Source organism: Solanum pennellii, chromosome 6 (genome assembly GCF_001406875.1).
Source record: "Solanum pennellii chromosome 6, SPENNV200".
Classification (NCBI taxonomy): Eukaryota; Viridiplantae; Streptophyta; class Magnoliopsida; order Solanales; family Solanaceae; genus Solanum; species Solanum pennellii.
In genome coordinates this window covers 40825031-40845404 of record NC_028642.1, presented here as the reverse complement: position 1 = coordinate 40845404, position 20374 = coordinate 40825031, and the positions used below count along the sequence as shown (strand labels likewise).

Genomic DNA, 20374 nt, shown 5'->3' with positions numbered 1-20374 from the left:
ATGTACTACCACCAATTGAATAAGGTGACCATCAAAATTAAGTATCTTCTTACAAGGATAGATTATCTTTTCGACCAGGTTCAAGGTGCTTCATACTTTCGATAATTGATCTCACATCAGGCTACCATTCATTGAAAGTTAGGGAATGTGATATTCCAAAGACAACTTTCAGAACAATATATGGGCATTGTGAGTTTTTGGTTGTCTTTTGGGTAGACCAATGCACCAACAACATTAATGAATCTTATGAACAGAGTCTTCAAGCCTTACTTAGATGTGTTTGTTATCGTCTTCATTAATGACATACTAATCTATTCAAGGAATGAAGAAGATCATGCTAGTCACCTCAGATAGTACTTCAGAATTCGAAAAAAAAGGAGCTATATGTCAAGTTCTCTAAGTGTGAGTATTGGCTTAAATCTGTGGCATTCTTGGGCCACATAGTTTCTGGTGATGGAATTAGAGTCAATACTCAAAAGATAGAAGTAGTTTAGAGTTGGCCTAGACCCACATCTCCAACCGATATTAGGAGTTTTTTGGGTTTTGTAGGCTACTATAGAAGGTTTGTTGAGGGGTTTTCATCTATCTCGTCTCCCTTGACCAAGTTGACTCAGAAGACAATAAAGTTTCAATGGTCAGAAGCTTGTGAGAAAAACTTTCAAGAATTGAAAAAAGGTTGACTATTGCTCCGATTTTGACTTCAACCGAGGGTACTCAAGGTTTTGTGGTATACTAATATGCATCAAGAGTTGGTTTGGGCTGTGTATTAATGAAGAAAGGCAAGGTCATAGCCTACGCCTCCAAACAGTTGAAAGTTCATGAGAAGAACTACCCAACCCATGACTTAGAGTTGGCTTCTGTGGTTTTTGCCTTGAAAATATGGCGTCACTATTTGTACGACGTTCATGTGGATATATTCACTGACCACAAGAGCCTAGAATATGTGTTCACCTAGAAAGAGCTTAATCTCATATAAATAAGTTGGTTAGAATTACTCAAGAATTATAAAATGAGTATTCTTTACCATCCAGGTAGGGCTAATGTGGTTGCTGATGCCATAAACAATTTATCCATGGGGAGTACCGCCCATGTTGAGGAAGAAAAGTGGGAGTTAGCTAAAGATTTTCACAGAGTTGCACGCCTAGGAGTCAGATTTATGGATTCCACGGAAGGAGGGATAGTGGTAACTAATGGGGTTGAATCATCACTAGTGTCTGAGGTGAAAGAAAAGCAAGACCAAAACCTCATTTTGCTTGATTTAAAGGCTAATGTTCATAAGCAAAGAGTATTGGCTTTTGAACAAGGGGGAGATGGTATGCTGAAGTAACAAGTTAGACTTTGTGTACTTGGGGTTGATGGAATCCAAGAGAAAATCATGGAGGAGGCTCATAGCTCCGGATATTACATTCGTCCGGGTTCCACCAAGATGTACCACATATTGAGAGAGGTATATTTGTGGGAAGGTATGAAGAATGACATTGTTGAGTTTGTTTCCAAGTGCCCGAATTGCCAGCAAGTGAAAGTAGAGCACCAAAGACCTGGAGGTTTGGCTTAGAATATAGAACTTTCGGTATGGAAGAGGGAGACGATTAATATGGACTTCATCACAGGCTTGCCAAGGTCTCATAGTCAACATGATTTTATTTGGGTAATTATCGATAATATGATAAAATCAACCCACATTTTACCGGTAAAGACTACCCATTTGGCCGAGGATTATGCTAAGTTGTACATTCAAGAAGTGGTAAGACTTTATGGGGTTCCGATCTCCATTATTTCAGATAGGGGTGCACAATTTACTACTCAGTTGTGGAAGTCTTTCCAAAAAGGTTTGGGTTCGAAGGTGAACTTAAGCACTTCTTTTCATCCTCAGACGGATGTACAAGATGAGCGTACTATCCAGACTTAAGAAGATATGTTGAGGGATTGTTTAATTGATTTTAAAGGGAATTGGTGTTGACACAAAATTTTGGACCTCCACCATATGAATTAATTTTTGAGCTCATTTAATTTCAAACAATCTAAAATAATTAGTTTTATAAATTTTGAAGAAAAACAAAATAAAAAGAAAAATATGATACAAAGTTTGCACAATATTTTGAAAATTCTTGTCACTTTTTTCTTATAATTTTAGGTAACCTATATGTTTCAAAAACTTTTACGTAATTAATTTATTTTATAAATGTTCGAAATCATCTCGAAAGGATTTTTAATTTTTAATAGGTGCTTTATCTAAATTAAATTAGTTTAGTCTAAGTTGTACTTATATTTTGAGATATTCATTTATATCTAAGTTAATTAATTTATTTTGATAAATTTAAGAAGCTCACTAAATTAATTTACGTGAATTTGTCCTATTAATCAAATACTTTAAATCATTCAATAGACCAATTTTGGGCCTTTCCCACATTTTCAGCAACACCAAAAGCCCCAAACAACTCCTTGTCTCGTGTTTTTTCTTCTCAAATTTGACCCATCCCAAGTTCAATCCTATTCCCTCCCAGCCCAATTCACCCTCCGACCCAACCCAATTTCAGCGATTACACAGAACAGTTCCCCAATGCGTGAGAGAACGACGACCCAAACCCAGAATTCGATCGTGTGTGACACGTCTTCTTCCCTTTCTCAGTCTGGTTGTGCGATTTTTAGAGGAAGGCAGCGTAATTGTGCAGAGAGCAAGGCGAGGTGGCAAAATCCCAGCTCTCTCTCGTCCTAGAGTCAATATCGAACGACTCTCCTTTCAATTCCGTTGGGAATTAGTACTATGGACAACTTTCAAACCTGTTCCTCTGAAGAGATTTTGAATTTCAAATCTTGAATTGGACCCCATCCTTACCCGTTTTCCCACCTAAATCATCCCTAATTTCCATCTATTTAAACCTACTCTTATCTTCATTATTGAGGGGGCTGAAAAGAGGAAGTAAGAAAAAAAAAGAAAAAAAAACATACTAATCATATACTGTTTTCATCAATCGATCGAAATACGTAGAAATAGGATTCAATCGATAAAATTTGGAAGGTTAGCTTGGGATTTTTCTCTCAAGGCGTTCATTGAAGATTTGTGGTGAAGTCGTCGCCAGCTCTTGGTTCCAGTTTGCTGCCCGGAAAAATGTATCGTCATCTTCTTCTCCTTCATAATGTCATCTCCATCTTTTCTTCTATTCCGAGATTCTTTTTTAATGTTTGAGAAGCTTTTATTTCGTGTTTTTTGGCTATTAATTGTTGTGTAGTTTATAATATGGCGCGCCTGTTCTTAGTCGTCTCATCATGTTAGTTTCAATATCGAGTTAAAAACTTTCGTGTGCTCAATGGTGTGGCCTCTCTGTTTCGAATCTCTTCTCGTGTTTTGCTGGCTCTAAACTTTAAAATTCTGTTCATTTTTGCTACTGTTAATACTGTTTTATTTTTCTCTTTAGAAATGAGGTGAAAGCTTGAAGGCTGAATGATGTGGAGGTTATATGTTGTGTTATTGATTATTTGTTCGATACAACTGCTTGTCTACCTCCCCATTTTCAGATCCCACGGCGTTGTTGCCATTTTATATTGCTATTTAGTTTCTTTTCCAGTTTTCGTGATTGACCTGTTCTCGCGTATATTTACATAGCATGAGTTGTGTTCTTGTGTTCTTTTACAATGGCTTTCGTTGACTAAATCATTCCACAAGATTATAGTCTTGAAGTTTGAGGCGTTAATGCATTTTTGTTTATCCTTAAAGACATGTCTTAGTGTATGAAAAATGGAAAATATTTTGTTGCTTGCACCCTATCCCTTCTCTTCATGTGAAGTTGGAAAAAATGTTGAACTCCCTCTCTGATTCATGCCTAAAGTTTCATAAAAAAAAGTAGCATATTTTACCAGTTTTATCCACTGCTTTGCTCTTGTTCGACAAGCATAACTTTATGCTATACATTTTCTGCTTTTTATTCTGTTTGCCATGTCTTATATTGCATTTTAATGGCATCAATTATAATGGTCTGTTTCTTTTCTTAATTAGCATTGGCTTCTTTGTTATTATATTTGTCTAAGCAAAGATGCCTAAGTCTTATTTAGTTGGATTACTGCCAACTTAATAAGCCAACTATTGCATCCATATCATATTTGTTTTATCAAAATGAATTGTTTCAATTGTGCACGAGTTGTTTATTTGGTATGTGCAGCATTGCTCCCTTTACATTTTTTTGAGTCTAATTGTTGATGAATGGCTATGTACTTCCATAAATATAATGTGCTCATAGTTGTACAGACATGAAATATATGTTACTGTCTAAGTGTCATATTTGGATATCAACTTTGTAAGCTTTAGTTTGATTCATTTGCTTTTTCTTTAGAGTCACATGTGTCGTTTCAATTTGAACCACTTGAAGTAGCTTTCTTTTAGTAAAATCTGTTTTCGTTCAAGATATATATATATATATCTTGTTTATTATATCATTTCATATGCTAACCCATTTCTATTTTATTGCATGTAAAAAATTCTTTTCGGGTCCTTACGGACCTCACTTCATCTATTCGCATCCTCTCGTTGAGCCGTAAAGGCTCACACTACCATATATGAGGCGTCCAGCCCCCTCTAAACTGGTGTACAGGTCGAAAAGCAGCAAATATGTTGCTGGAAAATAATTTGCAGGTCTCCAAAAGCCCAAGAAAGGGATAATATACTGTTGTATACACTCATATACAGTCGGAATATGTGATGCACAGTTCCAAAAAATTATACAGGTTTTGGAAATTTGATCTGGGGCAGCATACATTCGGTATACATCCCAAGATACAGGAAACGGGGCTAATATATGAATTTTATACCCTGATATACAACGTTTGTATACAAAAACGGAAATTGATATGAAGTCCAAAGTCAGCAGCTTTGGCCCAATGTTTCTGGGCAGCAATAGGCCCAGAAGGCCCAAACCTTCCTCTCTCACTCTTTTTTTATTTGAATTTATTAATTTGTCTAACTCTCACTTTATTTGCTAATTGATTTTAAGAATAACTTAATTAAATTCCCCAAAAGATGAACCATATTTCAATTTCTTGTTCAAATATCTTGGTCCAAACCTCTCTTCTTCTTTTCTAATTACATTAAAATGATTCCTTGGGTTTTCGACTAAATTAGTTCCAAATTATAATAAATTAAATAAATCCTAATTAATCTAATTTGTTAAAATTCTTATCTCTTGTATTTCAAGTCAAATGTTTCATTTTTTTTTATCTCTTTCTCTAAAAATATATAAAATGAAACTAATATGTCATTTGTTTAATTATTTTTCTCAAAATTAACCAAATATTATAAATTATTATTTTTTATGTTACATCAACTTATTTATTTATTTAAAAAGAAAAAGAATAAGTCAAATATATTTTAGTCAAATCGTCGATCAACCGCGAGTTAGCAGACATTCTGAGGGCCTAACACCTTCTCGTAATGTACATTTGAACTTCAAGCCATTTTCAATTGATTTTTATCTGTTTTAAATCTTTTGAAAAATAACTTAAAGTTTTTTTGATTTTTACTAAAAAATCAAGTGGCGGCTCTCTTAATTCAAAAAATAGATTTCTCTTAAATCATAAGAGTAATTGATTCTTCGAAATTTAGTCGTTTTTTCATTCAATATATATTTTCATAAAACAATTGGGATGACCACCTACCTCTCATTGAGTTCGCTTAAACCAATAGCTACCATTCGAACATCCAAATGGCTTCATACGAAGCTATTTATGGGAGAGATGCAGATCTCCTATTGGGTGGTTCGAAGTTGGTGAAGTAGGGTTAATAGGACCATATATAGTTCACCAAGCCACGGAGAAGGTGAAAGTGATTCAAGAGGGTTTGTAGAGGGCAGAGAGTCGTCAAAAGTCCTATACAGATGTTAGGAGAAGGCCGTTGGAGTTAGAGGTGGATGATGGGGCATATCCAAAAGTTTCAAGGTCCTTTAGAGGAACCAATTTGTGAGAGAAGTGACTTGGGAAGTTGAAGAAGATATGAAGAAGAGACATCCACATCTCTTTGAATTCGAAGAGAATGCATATCAAGGTACTAATTCTCTTTTAGTACTTTATGAATTATGAATAAGCATGATTGTTATTTTCTTTTGGAATATTGAGTGTTAAAGTTGATGTTAAAATCCTTAGCATAGTGAAAGAAATCTCGTTCGAGGATGAATTTTTCTAAGGGGGAGATATAGTAACATCTCATAAATCGTGATAGCCAAGAATAAGCTAAGAAACTAAATATTATCATTTGTGGAAAGAATAAGAAAATCTGGAAAATTTCCTAAGTTAAAAAGTGAGTTTTTGGTCATTTTCAAACGACCATAACTTCTAGCTCAGGATGACTTAGAGTCAGTTCTTTATAGTGCATTTTCGATATCCTATGAGGGAGATATGCCTATCGGATGTTAGGCTGTCAGATTGAAAAAGGTTCCAATCTGGATTTTAGTAAGGATAAAGTGGTCTTTTTACCCAACTATTTCGTAATTAATTTTAAGGGTTTATTAGAGGTAAAACTAAGCCTTAAGTCAGTTTTAGAAAATATTATTCACGCTTAGGGCTTGGGAGAAAAGAGAAGAGATTCAACAAATTTTGAGTAGTTTGAATGATGAACATTGAAGTTCTTGAAAAACAACGGTTGAATTCTGGTTGGTTGAGTTGTGATATGCCTTTAGTTGATTTGAATTCGTATTTCCGGGTTGTTTTAGGGTCTAATCTATTGGGTATTGAGGTTATTACTGATATTAAGCGATTGGGGAAAGATCCATGCAAGTTTAGAAGGTGTAGAGATGAAAAACAGAGAAGAAAAAACAAAAATCCTGTCTAATATGAGGTGCCGCGCCAACCAGAGCCCCTCAGGATAGATGCTGTCTGTCAGGCTCTTGCGCTCCACGCCTCTTAGAGCGCCACGGACGCCTGGATACCCCAATTTTGCCCCATCTTTTCGTACTAGTTCCTAAGTGATGTACTTACACATCCTAGTCAATCTCAACACTCTAAGGTACATCTAAACATCATGAAATTATCCATAGACATGAAATCATGAACCTTGAATCCATAATCCAATTCAAGGAAAGTTAAGATCAAAGTCTAAGATGCTAAGAGTTAAGTTTTAAGGTTAACAAGTAAGTCAAAGTAAAGTTTCTTAAAGTTTTCAAGAGTCTTATTTAAATGTTGTAACTTCATTTCAAAGCTCAAGTTTCGAGTTAAAGAAAGAGTAAAAGTTGAAGTCTTTCCTTCAAAGAAGTATAAGGAATTAAGTATTTCCTAAAGAGTTGATTAAGATAAAAAGTTTTAAGTCAAGCAAAGAGTAAATAGTTGAGTTCATTTCTCAAATGATATAAGGGAACTAAGTATTTCCTAGAAAGTTTAAATGTTTTTACATTTAAATAAGAGGAAACTAAGATTTCTCAAAAGAGTTTTGAACAAGAAAATGGAACATTGATTCCAAAAGAGCTTTTAAAGATTAGTGTTAAACAATTATCTCAACCCAAATAAAGGAAGTTATTTTAAAAGAATGAGCTAAAGTATATTTTGGGAGTAGTATTTAGCACTGATGTAGGGATAAGAGTTCATATTAACTCAAGTACCCATGTAAACAATGTAGACATCATGGATGTTAACGGGTCATACTTTTAAGATCATGTAAGTTAAGCTAGTGGATTCACTAAGTTAATGAGTTCTATACGACGACAAAGTACAAGACAGTTCTGGCAGCGTGGCCAAAACGTTCACCACTTAGGCTCATAGTAGTGGTTGTCGGTTAGAAAATCTCCCACATAACTATATTACTTTCGTATATAAGTAAAGTTGACTTACTATTGAATTTTTTAATAAACTAAGTTGTTTACTATTTTATAAGCTTAATATATATCACATATGTTTTAAATTGCTTTATATACATACATTGAGTTGAGTATCTCTTGAGTTGAGCATAGCCAAGGTAAGTTCATCTTATTCTCATCAAGCTTAAGCTGTTGTTTAGAATTCCAACTCACATACTCGTACATTCAATATAGTAATGTCAGTTGGCTTGCATCATCTTATGATGCAGACGCAGGTAACCAGGTTCAACACCCAGCGTCTCATTGATCCAGTTTGAGCACTCAGAGTCAGTGGTTAGCCTACTTGTTTTCCGTAGGATCCTTGTTATTGCTTTCCAGTCTTTTCATTTTTAGAATGTTATGTGGTTTGTCCCCACATTCATCATAGTATGTTTAGAGGCTTCATAGACGGATAGTCAGTCATTTAGTTCAGTTGGGTCTCTTTATCTACAGATATTGTATTTTGAGACTTTTGGGCCATTTCGGCCAATATAATTAATTTAAGTTATTTAGGACAATGTTCTTGCTTTATCATTGAGAAATTCTTCCGTCCAGACCAAGGGTTCGCTCAAAGCCAGCAATGGTCATTAGGTGTCATTCACGTGTAGGGTGTAGGCTCGGGGCGTACACTAGTGTAGAAACACATTTCATGAGTATAAGAGACATCATAATAAGACATAGGCTATAACATGTTAATTAACAATCACAACTAGTGAGTATAAGAAACACCATTATAAACATATAGATAGTCATTCCAATCTACTTTTAGTATAATAGGAGAGAAATACCTCATGAGCCACCTCAAGACAAGCTTGTGCAATGTATATGTAAAACCCCAATAATTCCATTATACTAAGCAAGTCACTTTAGATCCTCATTCATGTTTACCATCTTTTTAACTCATATTTAGCCTATTTCTCATAGACAAGGAACATTTACTTTTAGTCAACTATATCAACAAAGGCAACCCATGGAAACAATGCAAGTTAACATCCAACATTACAAGTAGCCTTACAATATAATGCAATTATCATCTAGTTACAAATACATCCACTACACAAATAATCATGATAAAAGAACTTACCATAACTACTATTAAAGCATACTCGTGCAATGCATAGATAAAGTCTCATACATTTCACCCACACTAAGTAGTACTTCTTAAATACCTGTAGCTTATCCAAACTTGACCTTGTGAGAATTAGATATAACCGACATATACCATGACAGCTTATTATGGAATCCAGTGACTCCCACACTGAAAAGGGTTGGTCTACTTGCCTATGGTAGAATCAAACTCTTATCTTGAGTGAAACCAATAGCTAAGTAATATATGTGGGAAAATAGTTTATGGGATAAGGAGATTTCTACTAAAAAAACCCGTCCTCTACTAACATGGGGGCTTCCATCCCAAGAGATTGTTCTAGAAACCCGACCTCTACTAGGGTGAGAGATTCCATATCCTATCAATATCAACTCGATACTAAGCATAATTCCCATTGAGTTTATATTAAGTCTTGACTTAACTTTATACTTGAGAAAGAATGTCTTGAAACTAAACCAAAAAACTCATACTAAAGTTCCTAGATTCAATGGGTGAGACTAGTCTCCAAACCTCGGAATCACCAAATGTGAAAACCTTTCACATTGTGTGGTATTCATGTCTAAGTGTGAAAGTAAGGATAATAATCCAATCAACACAACAATTAGATTTTAATGTATTCACTTTACTCTCAAAGCAATCTAATTGAATGCACACAAGTTTCATACACATAGCTAATTCTCGTGGTTTTACCCTTCAAGGGCTATAGATCAGAATCAACCAATCACTCTACAATTAGTACATTAAACATAGGCGGTGACATGATCTAACTAATTAGACTACTACATAAAAATCTCATACTATTAAAATCCCCACAACTCACCCACATCACGTAGTCACAAATTGGGGACATAAGGGTTCATGGGATCTTGGAGGAAATTCAACATCAAAACTATATAAATTTCTTAATTAATACATAAGTCAAGTAATCAATTCACCACATTCATAATTCGAATATAATCTACTATAAAGACTCATATTAATGCTTTAAGATCCAAGTTAGGGAAACCTAAAGATTCATAGATCCTTAGATAATTCCTTAGGAAAACAGTAGTAATTTGTCATATTAAACATAATATGAGACAATAAACACATTGAAATCGTTTTGAAAGTAAATCTATGCCATAGATTTAAAACCCTAGGTATTGAAGAAATTTTTCGGAGAATCTTTCAAGGGCTTCATGAAAGTAAAATATTCATAAATCAAGACTATCATACCTTCATTGTATATCCTTCACGAAATTAAAGAGGAAAGATGAGTTCTTGAGTTAGTTCTTCTTCTTCTTCAATGGAGTTTTTAGAGAGAAAATTGTTCGGGGGAAAGTTAGTTATGATTTGGGCGAGACGTTGTATCATCACATAGCTCATAGTGATGATTGTCTATCATATTATTTATAATGTTGAGTTCAGAGATTAGAAAGTATTTTGTAAAGCTTTAAATAATTTAACTTTTTTATTTCCTTACATTCAGTTTAGTATATATCTATATCTAATGTAATCCTTTCATTCAGTTATTTGTTATTCCCTATATTACATACTCGTACATTCAATGTATTGATAACATTCGAGCTACATCTTTTATTGATGCAGATACAGGTTCTTAGGATCCTAAATAAGAGTCAGTTGAGATCACTTCATCTGCTCGTCATCTTTTGAGTGAGACTTTCTTGCTTCTGGAAGACTCCAGTTTTATGAGTTGTTAGTAGTAGTTCTCTTGAAGAATCATAGGTCTTGTCTCCACACTCATCTTTATACAGTAGAGGCTTCATAGATAGACAATTTTGAATAGTCTTTCACTTTTAGATGTTTTATTTTAAAGTTAGACAATTTTGAATAGTCTTTCAGTTCAAATATTTTATTTAAAACTTATATTTCATACTTAGTATATTCATAAAATTTTGACATATATTACACTTTGATTCAATATTTCTTTCAGTTTGATGCTTGTGTATGCATGAGCTAGTCTTCCACTACTGATTTTCTTGGGGTCAGTAACAGTTCCCAAGTGTTGGCACGTCCAGAGTGTAGTCTCAAATGTGACATAGAATCCCCAACTATATCCCATTACATAGATCCAAAGTGGTCCTGAACCTATAAGAAAAAAAGTTTTCCAATCATAATCTATTAGGAAAAAGGGTCTCCTAAACTAATAGGAAATATAGTTTCCTAAAATAAGCAAGGGAAAAAAATCAAGAAATAATTAACAAATCTTTCCCTTAGCTTGAATTCCTTTAGCCTTCAATATACACTTCACATTGCCATTGAGCTAACAACTTTACATTATACAAAATGTAAAAATTTAAAGTAAGAATCATATTCCTATTTATTTTTTTGTGTTGCACTTGTATAAACCAAGCCGACAATATATAAAATCAAATTAAACCTAGCTATGCACACCTCTACTTACGATTGTAGGAACCCCTATTGATGAAAGGTTGAAGACAAGAGCTAGGAATATTAATCTTCGTCAAATCCCGACCTATACCTAAATCAATTGAAGTCGTTGTGCCATAGTGATGTATGTCTCTAACTATATCTCTTTTCTAGGCTTAAGAAGACCTAGTTTATAAAAACAAATCTTAAAGATTGAAAGTAAAGGATGCTTACCTTTCGAGCAACTTCCTCTTTGTCTTCTGAGAAGTATCAAAGTCTCTTTTGCAAAAGAAAAAAATAAGAGATATAAATAATGTAACTAATGACTTAAACTGGTGATTTATTCGTGTTTGGTAAAACGAAAGTAGTATATTTTCATGATCATAACTCACAAGCATCAATAATAAAATGTTGATGGTGACATGCTATTTCTTGAAGGACATAACAATTACATATATTAAATTAACAAGTTCCATTTGCTCCTGAATATGAACATTTTAATGAAGTGATGTCTTGATATTGACAAGAAACTAACTTCCCTTCAACTTACCAAGCACACTTATATATTCCCATTAAGCTCAATCACAATATATATGCTTGAGTAACTTCTCTCTATATATAAATGTAAATATCAATCATTAAAACTATTTTGAAAATTAAAAATAAAACAAAAAAGTGTTATTATACTATCAACGAGCTTGATAACATTTATCTGCCCCAGTGATCATGCCCTAAGCAATTAGGGCATGATATTTGTCTTCACCTATGGTTTATAACTTGAATCATAACCATTTAATTTATATCTTTATGAAAATTTGATGGTAAGTTCTATGACACTTTTTGTTCGTCGGTTTGTCTAATTTTCGAATTAAATAGGAATAAATTAATTTATTCTTAAACTTAATATTCAGATATTCGATTTTTCTCAAAAATAAAAAAAAATAATCTCTCTTTCTCTCTCTCTCTCTCTCTCTCTATATATATATATATATACTTTTTAGTATTAACGAAATAATAATTATAGCATATTTACTAATAAACACCCTACTTGATCTTAATTAGTCCTATCTTTCTAATGTGTAAATGTGTCCTTAAATTTGGCTTCAGCTGGTATTTATGTTTTTCAACTTTAGGTATACACAAAGTTGTATTACGCCACGTATGTAGAACATAAATGTCTACTTATTTAATTTTATACAAATTTAAGTAACTATTTATGCACACCGAAAATTGAATAATATAGATTCCAACTGAAGCTAAGTTAAATGACATATTTCCTTCATATGTCATTGAGGGAGTTTTGCGTGATGATTGAATAAATCCTGTATATGAAGTGAATCCTCGTACATGAGCCAGAGAGGGCCACAACTAGTTATGAACAAGAAGGAAATACTCTTGGCCACTTCATTAATTATATTAGTGGGGGTCTTATTATTAGTCAGTTTGTATATATTAAAAAGTAGTAGTATACTCTGGACCAACTTTTTATTGTATTTCTTGCCTTTTAAGCACTCTTTTGTACCCTCCCTACCCCCAAATCTCACACTAATATTTCTTTCATTCTTCCTCCAATCCAAACACTTCCTTCTTCTCTTCTTTCCCTTTTTCCTCTCTGCTTAAATCTACTTTAGCTTTAGCTCCGTATACAGATAGTATGCATGAATGTCAAGAGAAAGGTATTCATCAACCAACAAACACACACACACAAAAAAAAATGTCCATTTTAATTTCTTGGTAGATCCAATATGTTTTGTATAAACATCATTGAATTTGTTTTAACTTGTTTAGAATATTTGTGTCAGGGAGCGATATGAGGAGATAGGTAAAAAAATAAAGAGGGAAGCAGATGACTACTCGCAGATGGGAAGAAGATATATGTTGGTGCCTCCAGGAAACACAACGTTAAACACTGTAACGCCTTGTGCTGCTTGTAAGCTTTTGAGACGTCGTTGTGCTCAAGAATGTCCATTTTCTCCCTATTTTTCCCCTCATGAACCTCAAAAGTTTGCTTCTGTTCACAAGGTCTTTGGTGCTAGTAATGTTTCCAAGATGCTAATGGTAAGAACGTACCACCAATTCATTTTTTATTTTTTTTGAAAAGAAAAAAAAGAGATGTTATGTTTATTTAATAATTATTCAGGAAGTACCTGAGAGCCAAAGAGCAGATACAGCTAATAGCTTAGTTTATGAAGCAAATGTACGGTTAAGAGATCCGGTGTACGGGTGCATGGGAGCGATTTCTTCTCTACAACAGCAAGTTCAAGCATTACAAGCGGAGCTGAATGTTATTAGGGCGGAGATAATAAAATACAACACGACTACACTCATTCCGTCATTGCTATCTTCTGGAGCTGTATCCATTGCCACAGTACTTCCACCACCACAGCCACCATTAACAATTCTACCTTCAACGATATCTTCTACTCATGATGCAACCATGTACACTCAACCGTCAACAACCACCACTGAATTTAGCAACATATCCAGTGAGAATAATATATCCTATTTTGGCTAAATTTCTTTATTATTCATATTGCAAAATTATGAATCAAATTAAGTACAATAAGCAATAAATTGTTTTAATGGCACAATACCCATGTTTCTGTTACAATTAATCACTACTATAAAGAAAGAGAAAGATTAAATATATTTCTCCTCATTAATTATCCTCTAGTATCTTTCATAACACTAGGAAATGTGAAGGACAAATTTCTACTGATAATTGAAACCCCTACCTAGCTATTGTGTGGAAACTACTATGAATACCACTAGACGGTAACACTTGACTTCCTCTTCAACATTCATATAACTATAAATAATTTTCGTTTAATCCCATGATAATCACACAAAGTGAATGTTGTTATTAGAGAGAGATTCTTTTTGACCAGAAATAATTTGATTCGATTCAGATGGAGGATATTTATCTAAAAGTTACAATTTTCCTTTTATATAAATCGACTTGAGGAGCAAAAAGGTAGCCGGGGAAATGTGTCTAAAATTACTTGATCTTGTTATTAAATGATGTTCATTACTTTTTCTTAGTTTAGAATAATATATTTGCAAATTTAAGATATATAATCATTGATAAAAATTGTATATGTAATGGCGTAGGTACATATATTGGAATCTATTAATTAAGCTTGTTTTGACATTTTAAGGGGCTTTCTCATCTAATCTAAATTGTATGTTGAAGATTTGAAACTGATTAGCAACTGTAACAATGATCATAAGGTGTGTTAATTAATTGAGTTTTAGAAAAGTTAAAAGTAAGGAAATACGAAAATGTAGTTGAATTGTTAGCTGGTCAGTAGTCCTGCCAGCTAATTTTGTCTTTTGTATAATTTAGGGGTTCCTTGGCGTGTGGAGTTCAATATGCATTAAGAGGAAGCCAAAGGCACCCTTTAATAATAATGTAAACAAACTTATAGGGAACTTCATTCCCTTCACTCCCTTTTGATTTATTTATTAAAATTGCGGGTAGGGGAATTAGGGAGGGGAAACAAAACCTCATAAATAAAGTGGGAGTTCAGGTAATCAACCAACTGATGAGTTACTAAGACTTCCGCTCTTCTCTTCAAAAAGAAAGAAAAAAAAAAGTTGTGGTGGGGGAGACTTCTTCATGAACTAATTAACCATATTACAAATGTAATACAAAGACGAAATTGAATGTCTCACTCATCTAAGTCTCTTTCAAGAGTGTATAAAACCAATGCAGAGAATTGATGGAATTTGGTCTAAGGTCATGGTTGCTTAAGATGTTGGCATCTTACTTGTCTTTACATTCATTTCCCCATTGAAAATAATTCTTAATTTATAGCTTTACTTCTCCCAAAGTCTCATCTTTAGTGACTCTTATGAGGCAAGTTGTAGAAGGAAACTGCTTTGAAACATTCCATCACCAATTTTTAAAACAACAAAAGCAAATGGTCAAGTACGCCAAGTTAATCCCCTCCCCACGTGAAGTTATATATATATATATAGTTTAATTTATTAAGCTACAATTTATATCTAAAATGTATGATCAACCTTAATATCTACTCAAGCTTTTGCAAAAATCTAGTCAAGCATGTTCTCTTATGCAATTTAGTGTTAAAGTAATCATTAAGGGGTTGTTTCGTAGATGAGAATAGTGTTGAATAGGGTGTATTAGTAATACTACAGCAGTACAATGTTTTATTAGTTATGCTAAAATTAAAAATTATTCTTCATATAGTTTTAAACAATAGCCTCGAAAATATGGTGAAATGGATATGAAAAAAGTTTTGAGGCCAGTTGTGTCTTTACTGTGCTAATGCATGCATTGCAAGTCCTTGCATTGCTAACACCATATTTAATTTGGCATATACCAAATAGAGTACACACGTTGTGTTAAGTATATACAAAACTAATGCATATATTATTTTTATCCAATATATCCTACCAAGTTGAAACCCTAAATCACTTTAAATATCCTTGAGAACAATAGAGAGAAAGCTATGGTTTTATTTTGATAATGTATTCGGTTCATCACTACTTCTCTTGATAGTTAGTTGCAGCCGTTTCACTATTCTAATCAACTAGGAATAATTAGAATGTAGAATTAATTAGAAGCCTTACGTTCCAGGTAATTGGCATGAAAAAAAATGAAATGATTATTAACAAAAGTTGGACCCCCTAATTTCGACTAATAAGTTATTTATATAAAATCATGACATATTGCATCTCTAAGTCTGCAGAAAAATTAAATAAATTCATTTCTCGAACATCGTCTTGTATCCCAATGCTGAAATATTGTTAAACTTTTTTTAGGCTCTTCTCCTTGTAAAATGATTTCCCATTCAGTATTCATCACACACATGCATTTTCTATAGTTTGCTTGTAAATTATGATAGTGTGCCAGTATAAAAACAAGCGCAGAAATATTAAATTAATCTTAATGTATCATTTGAGTTACACATTATGACTCTCTCTCTCTCTCTCTCTATATATATATATATATAAAAAAATTAAAACCCTATTTTATAAGCCAACAAAGGCCGGACGAACACAACATGAGATGGTGGTACTAAAGGCAACATACAACACATGGCATTATCTGATTGGCTATTAAAATACATGGAAGGGAAAAATGAGGCCAGGCGTCTTCTTTGTTGATTTCATAGTTTTTGAGTTCATAATGTGGTTCAATTTTCTTATTGGCATAATATATAGATATGCCCTTTAATTTAGTTTCAAATCATATTTATGTCTTTCAACTTTGGATGTGCACAAATAGACACTTAAACTTGTATAAAGTTAAACAAATAGACACACATGTCCTAAATGTTATTTTTTGTCCTACGTGGTGTCCTATGTGTATTGTGCCATGTAGGACTCATGTGTTTATTTATTTAACAGTTGGATAGTTAAAGTGTCTGTTTGTGCATTATGAAAGTTGGAGGTCAAAGTTAAAATTTGAAGCTAAATTTAGGATCTAATATATGTATTATGTCTTTCTTATTTGGTGAGTTCTTTCTACTTCTTCTTTCCTTAGACGTTCCACTGATATGGAGTAAGAAACACATAGATGCAATAAATTGGTTAGATTCTAGAAAATATGAAGGATGGATTTTGAATTTGACAAAAATGGATGCAATAAATTTCAATTTGAATGTATAATATTTGTATGTGAATCTTCGGGAACTTTTAACCAATTACTTTGCATCAATTGATTTTTCATTCAATCTTGTGTTCAAAGTTCTGACTGTGTTCTGGTTTTGTAGCTTTCATCATTGCTCGAACGGAATTCTTCTTCTTTCTTTCTTGGTTTCTCAATTTGAGTTGCATGTCAGTATTTACATGTATTCTCTACTATATTGAGTGTATTTGATAATATTTCTAAATTGTGGTAAAACTTAAGAACAAAATAACAATATAAAGAGGAATATAAAAGAAATATAAGACAAGAGGAACAATATAAGATTATTTTCTTTTTATCAAGTGTCTTCAACATTACTCGCAACACCACAATTTATAGAATTACATTTAGAAATATCAAAAGATGTCATAAACATTATATAAAACTTTGAGAATTACTAATCATTAAGGAGGAAATAAACCTAAGAATTATGATCATCTATTTGGCCATATTATCAACATCACTAACAATAATGGATAAAATTAATCTATGAGTTATGGTCATTCATTTGATCATATTATCAACAACACTATTATTCATAAAGTAGATAATTAAACAAGAATTTATGGTCATTAATTCAACCACCAAAATGATTTACAACATAAATCAACTTTTCCCCTTCTTTAATTGTACATAGAGAAATTTCTAGAAAAAAAATTTAAAGTAACACGTTGTTTCAAACTTTTAAAAATACACCTTAACTATGCTGGTATTCTATTATCCCACGAAATAAATATCGTTGTAAAAAGACCATTTTCACCCCTTTTCTCCTTATGTTTGCATTCACTCAAATGACACGCATGGATGTAAAAAAAAATAAAAAACGAATTAAAAAGTCTCACATATCATCTCCTTCTCCATTATTTTTTATTATTATTAAAAATGTTAAATTTATTTATATATAATATACATCCATACAAGACTGGTAGTCTGAAGAATTAAACTCAAAAGAAATACTTGCTAAATTACAAACATAGTTCATATTATCCGTTAATATGGGTGGCATATTCTGCCCATTCCAAATTGCTCCTTCCTTGTCTGCATTTACGATTTTCAAAACGAATAGAGGAGTCATTGTCCATTCCACAAAATCTAAGTCTTCCAAACGAATAGAGGAGAAAAAAAGTATAGGGAAAGTTCTTGGGGTGTGACTGCAATATATGTTGATATAGACAATTGGGTATATGCTTTCGATAGGAAAATTTGCTAGACAATGGTGACTAGGCTAAGCTTTAGGTGAAAGTAAACTCTCTCTCGGGCAACTTACTCCACATCAAATAGGTTCCTCTCGGACACCCACTCGTCTATGCTAACCAGTTTACGCCTTACCCACACCCTGACCATTCAATAGAGGGTGCTTGGATATGGGGCTAGGGTTAACTCTCTTGGGCTGAACTTTATGTCGACCCACTCCTTAGGCAATCAATCTAGTGGTCTTGGTTTTGCGACCTCCCTCTCAGGCAAGCCGAAAACACATGAGTGGATTTGTATTTGCAAATACAAACCCATTAAATTAAACCACAACCACTAGGTGAAATCACCACTAAAATGTATCTAATCCTATCAGCAAGCAACACTCAACAATAATATCAACACATACTTGCTAAATCACACCCCAAGAAGGGGGTTTTAGCCACACATCAAGCAATAATGAAATATACTTAAAATGATAAATGAATCAAGTGGGTATAAGAGATTAAACCTTAAAACTAGCAAAGGAAGGTTAATGGAGAAGACCACTTAAAAAATTGGAAGAAGAACTTCTTTCTTCAAACTTCCCCAAAAACCCTCTCCAAACTTTTAGTGGTGTTGGATTCATTTCACGTCTTTAGTCGTGAATCACCGAGTGATTCAGCGATTCACTCTTTCTCTGGTTCGTCGTTGTTTGTGTCTTGCCTTATATCCATCCATGCTATAACGTTGGGTGGAATAACTCTACTTCGCGGAACTATTCGGCAAAGCACCGACTACTCCTTTTCATCGCCGTTTGATCCACTTCCTTCGGGGCTTACTTGATGTAACAGAAGGCAGAACTTTGTGTTACGGCGTATCGCCAAATGTGCTTGGTGATGCGCACTTTGCATCTTCAGCTCTTTCGTTTTGCTTTCATTTTGCGCCTAAGTCTCCATGCTCCTACCAGATCCTCAAATACTTGAAACATAGAAGTTTTCATTAGATATCGAGATAAAATACACAATCGAGGACACTATTTGCATTAAAACAAGGCCCTAGATGAGTCCAATTTGAGGACTCATCAACACCCCCAACTTACAATTTTGTTTGTCCTCAAGTAAAACTCAAGTTCATCAGTTAAAATAGGATGTCTCAAATAGTGTTACATAAGACTCAATCATGAATGTACACAACAAGACTCAAACTACTCATGCATATCTCAATTGTATACTCAAAGATTCATGTTGGGACAGATCATTACCAAAGATTCTTGAGCTCACAACACTTGTACTAATGCAAGTTCAAGCTTCAACAAAAGTATCTACATGCCCTCACACAAAGAATGATTTCATTTTCACACACATAGATTTATCAACTTAGGATCGAATCTGATGGAACGCTCACACTCACAAAAAGGAACACAATGCGTGTTTTCACCCACATGTTTGCCCTTATTTTCTAATTGACTTTCGGTTTGGTTCGGTTCACTCAAGATCAAAAACGTCTTTCTAAGGCTTGTAATGAGACTGAGTGCAAAATTATGGTCATTTAAGCTTGGTGATTTTTTCCTCAATGAGATGTGGCTTTCTCAAAACATCCACTTTCTTCCTTCATCAATCCTTAGTCAAGTGTCTTTAAGTCATCATTTTATTTTTCTCTATGTATTACTTGGAAACCCGATTTCGTTTTATGGTTTTATTTTGCAACCTTCTTTCTTTTTTTTTCTTTTTCTTTTTCTTCTCTTTTTTTTTTTTAATATGGAGGGTTTCCATTTCTTTGAAATACCATTGATTTGCGAGACTTTTCTTGCACTTCTTGACTTCTCCTTTCCCTTCTTGCCACACCCCCAACTTAGGCTTTTAGCTTAAGTTGGTTATTCAATTATACACATCTCAAGAGGATTATAGGTGATGGATAACGAGAAGTTCTGGTTTCATCAAGTTTTTTCAAAAGAAGAGGTAAAGCTCAAAGGGTGTTCAAGAGAGTTTCACACGCCTAGGGTAGGACACAAAAGAGGTATATGTCAAAGTTGGCTTACACTCTTTGAATGTTGCCTAAGATCATCTAAAGAGGACACATTTCTAAATCAATTAGGCTAACGGGACAAATTCTGAGTTTATTCATGCAAGGTTCAAAGTAGGCTCATCACACAATGCATCGACACATAAGTCAAACAAGACTACAAACTTTTGCTAGTGTGCAATGGTCATTGCCAAAGAATCAATTCAATAATTGGCTAATCACAACGAGATGCAAAGA

The 20374-nt window shown here is 33.5% G+C and overlaps 1 protein-coding gene and 1 long non-coding RNA gene across 2 annotated transcripts; both read left to right on the top strand.

Moving 5' to 3' along the window:
* The first annotated feature begins 2519 nt into the window (after positions 1-2519).
* LOC114077522 lies at positions 2520-5042 on the top strand. Its single transcript, XR_003578774.1, has 2 exons — positions 2520-3111; positions 4536-5042. It is a non-coding gene; the product is annotated as an uncharacterized LOC114077522 (long non-coding RNA).
* Positions 5043-12749: 7707 nt separating this feature from the next.
* On the top strand, positions 12750-13879 carry LOC107022555 (LOB domain-containing protein 15). Its single transcript, XM_015223143.2, has 3 exons — positions 12750-12962; positions 13089-13344; positions 13427-13879. The coding sequence occupies exons 1-3, from the start codon at positions 12949-12951 to the stop codon at positions 13799-13801; spliced, it is 645 nt and encodes a 214-aa protein (XP_015078629.1). The 5' UTR covers positions 12750-12948; the 3' UTR covers positions 13802-13879.
* The last annotated feature ends 6495 nt before the right edge of the window (positions 13880-20374 follow it).

Excerpts from the sequence above, each read along its gene's own strand:
- LOC107022555 (XM_015223143.2), top strand. Across the intron at positions 13,345-13,426 it reads ATGTTTCCAAGATGCTAATG|GAAGTACCTGAGAGCCAAAG; the intron begins GTAAGAACGTAC and ends ATAATTATTCAG.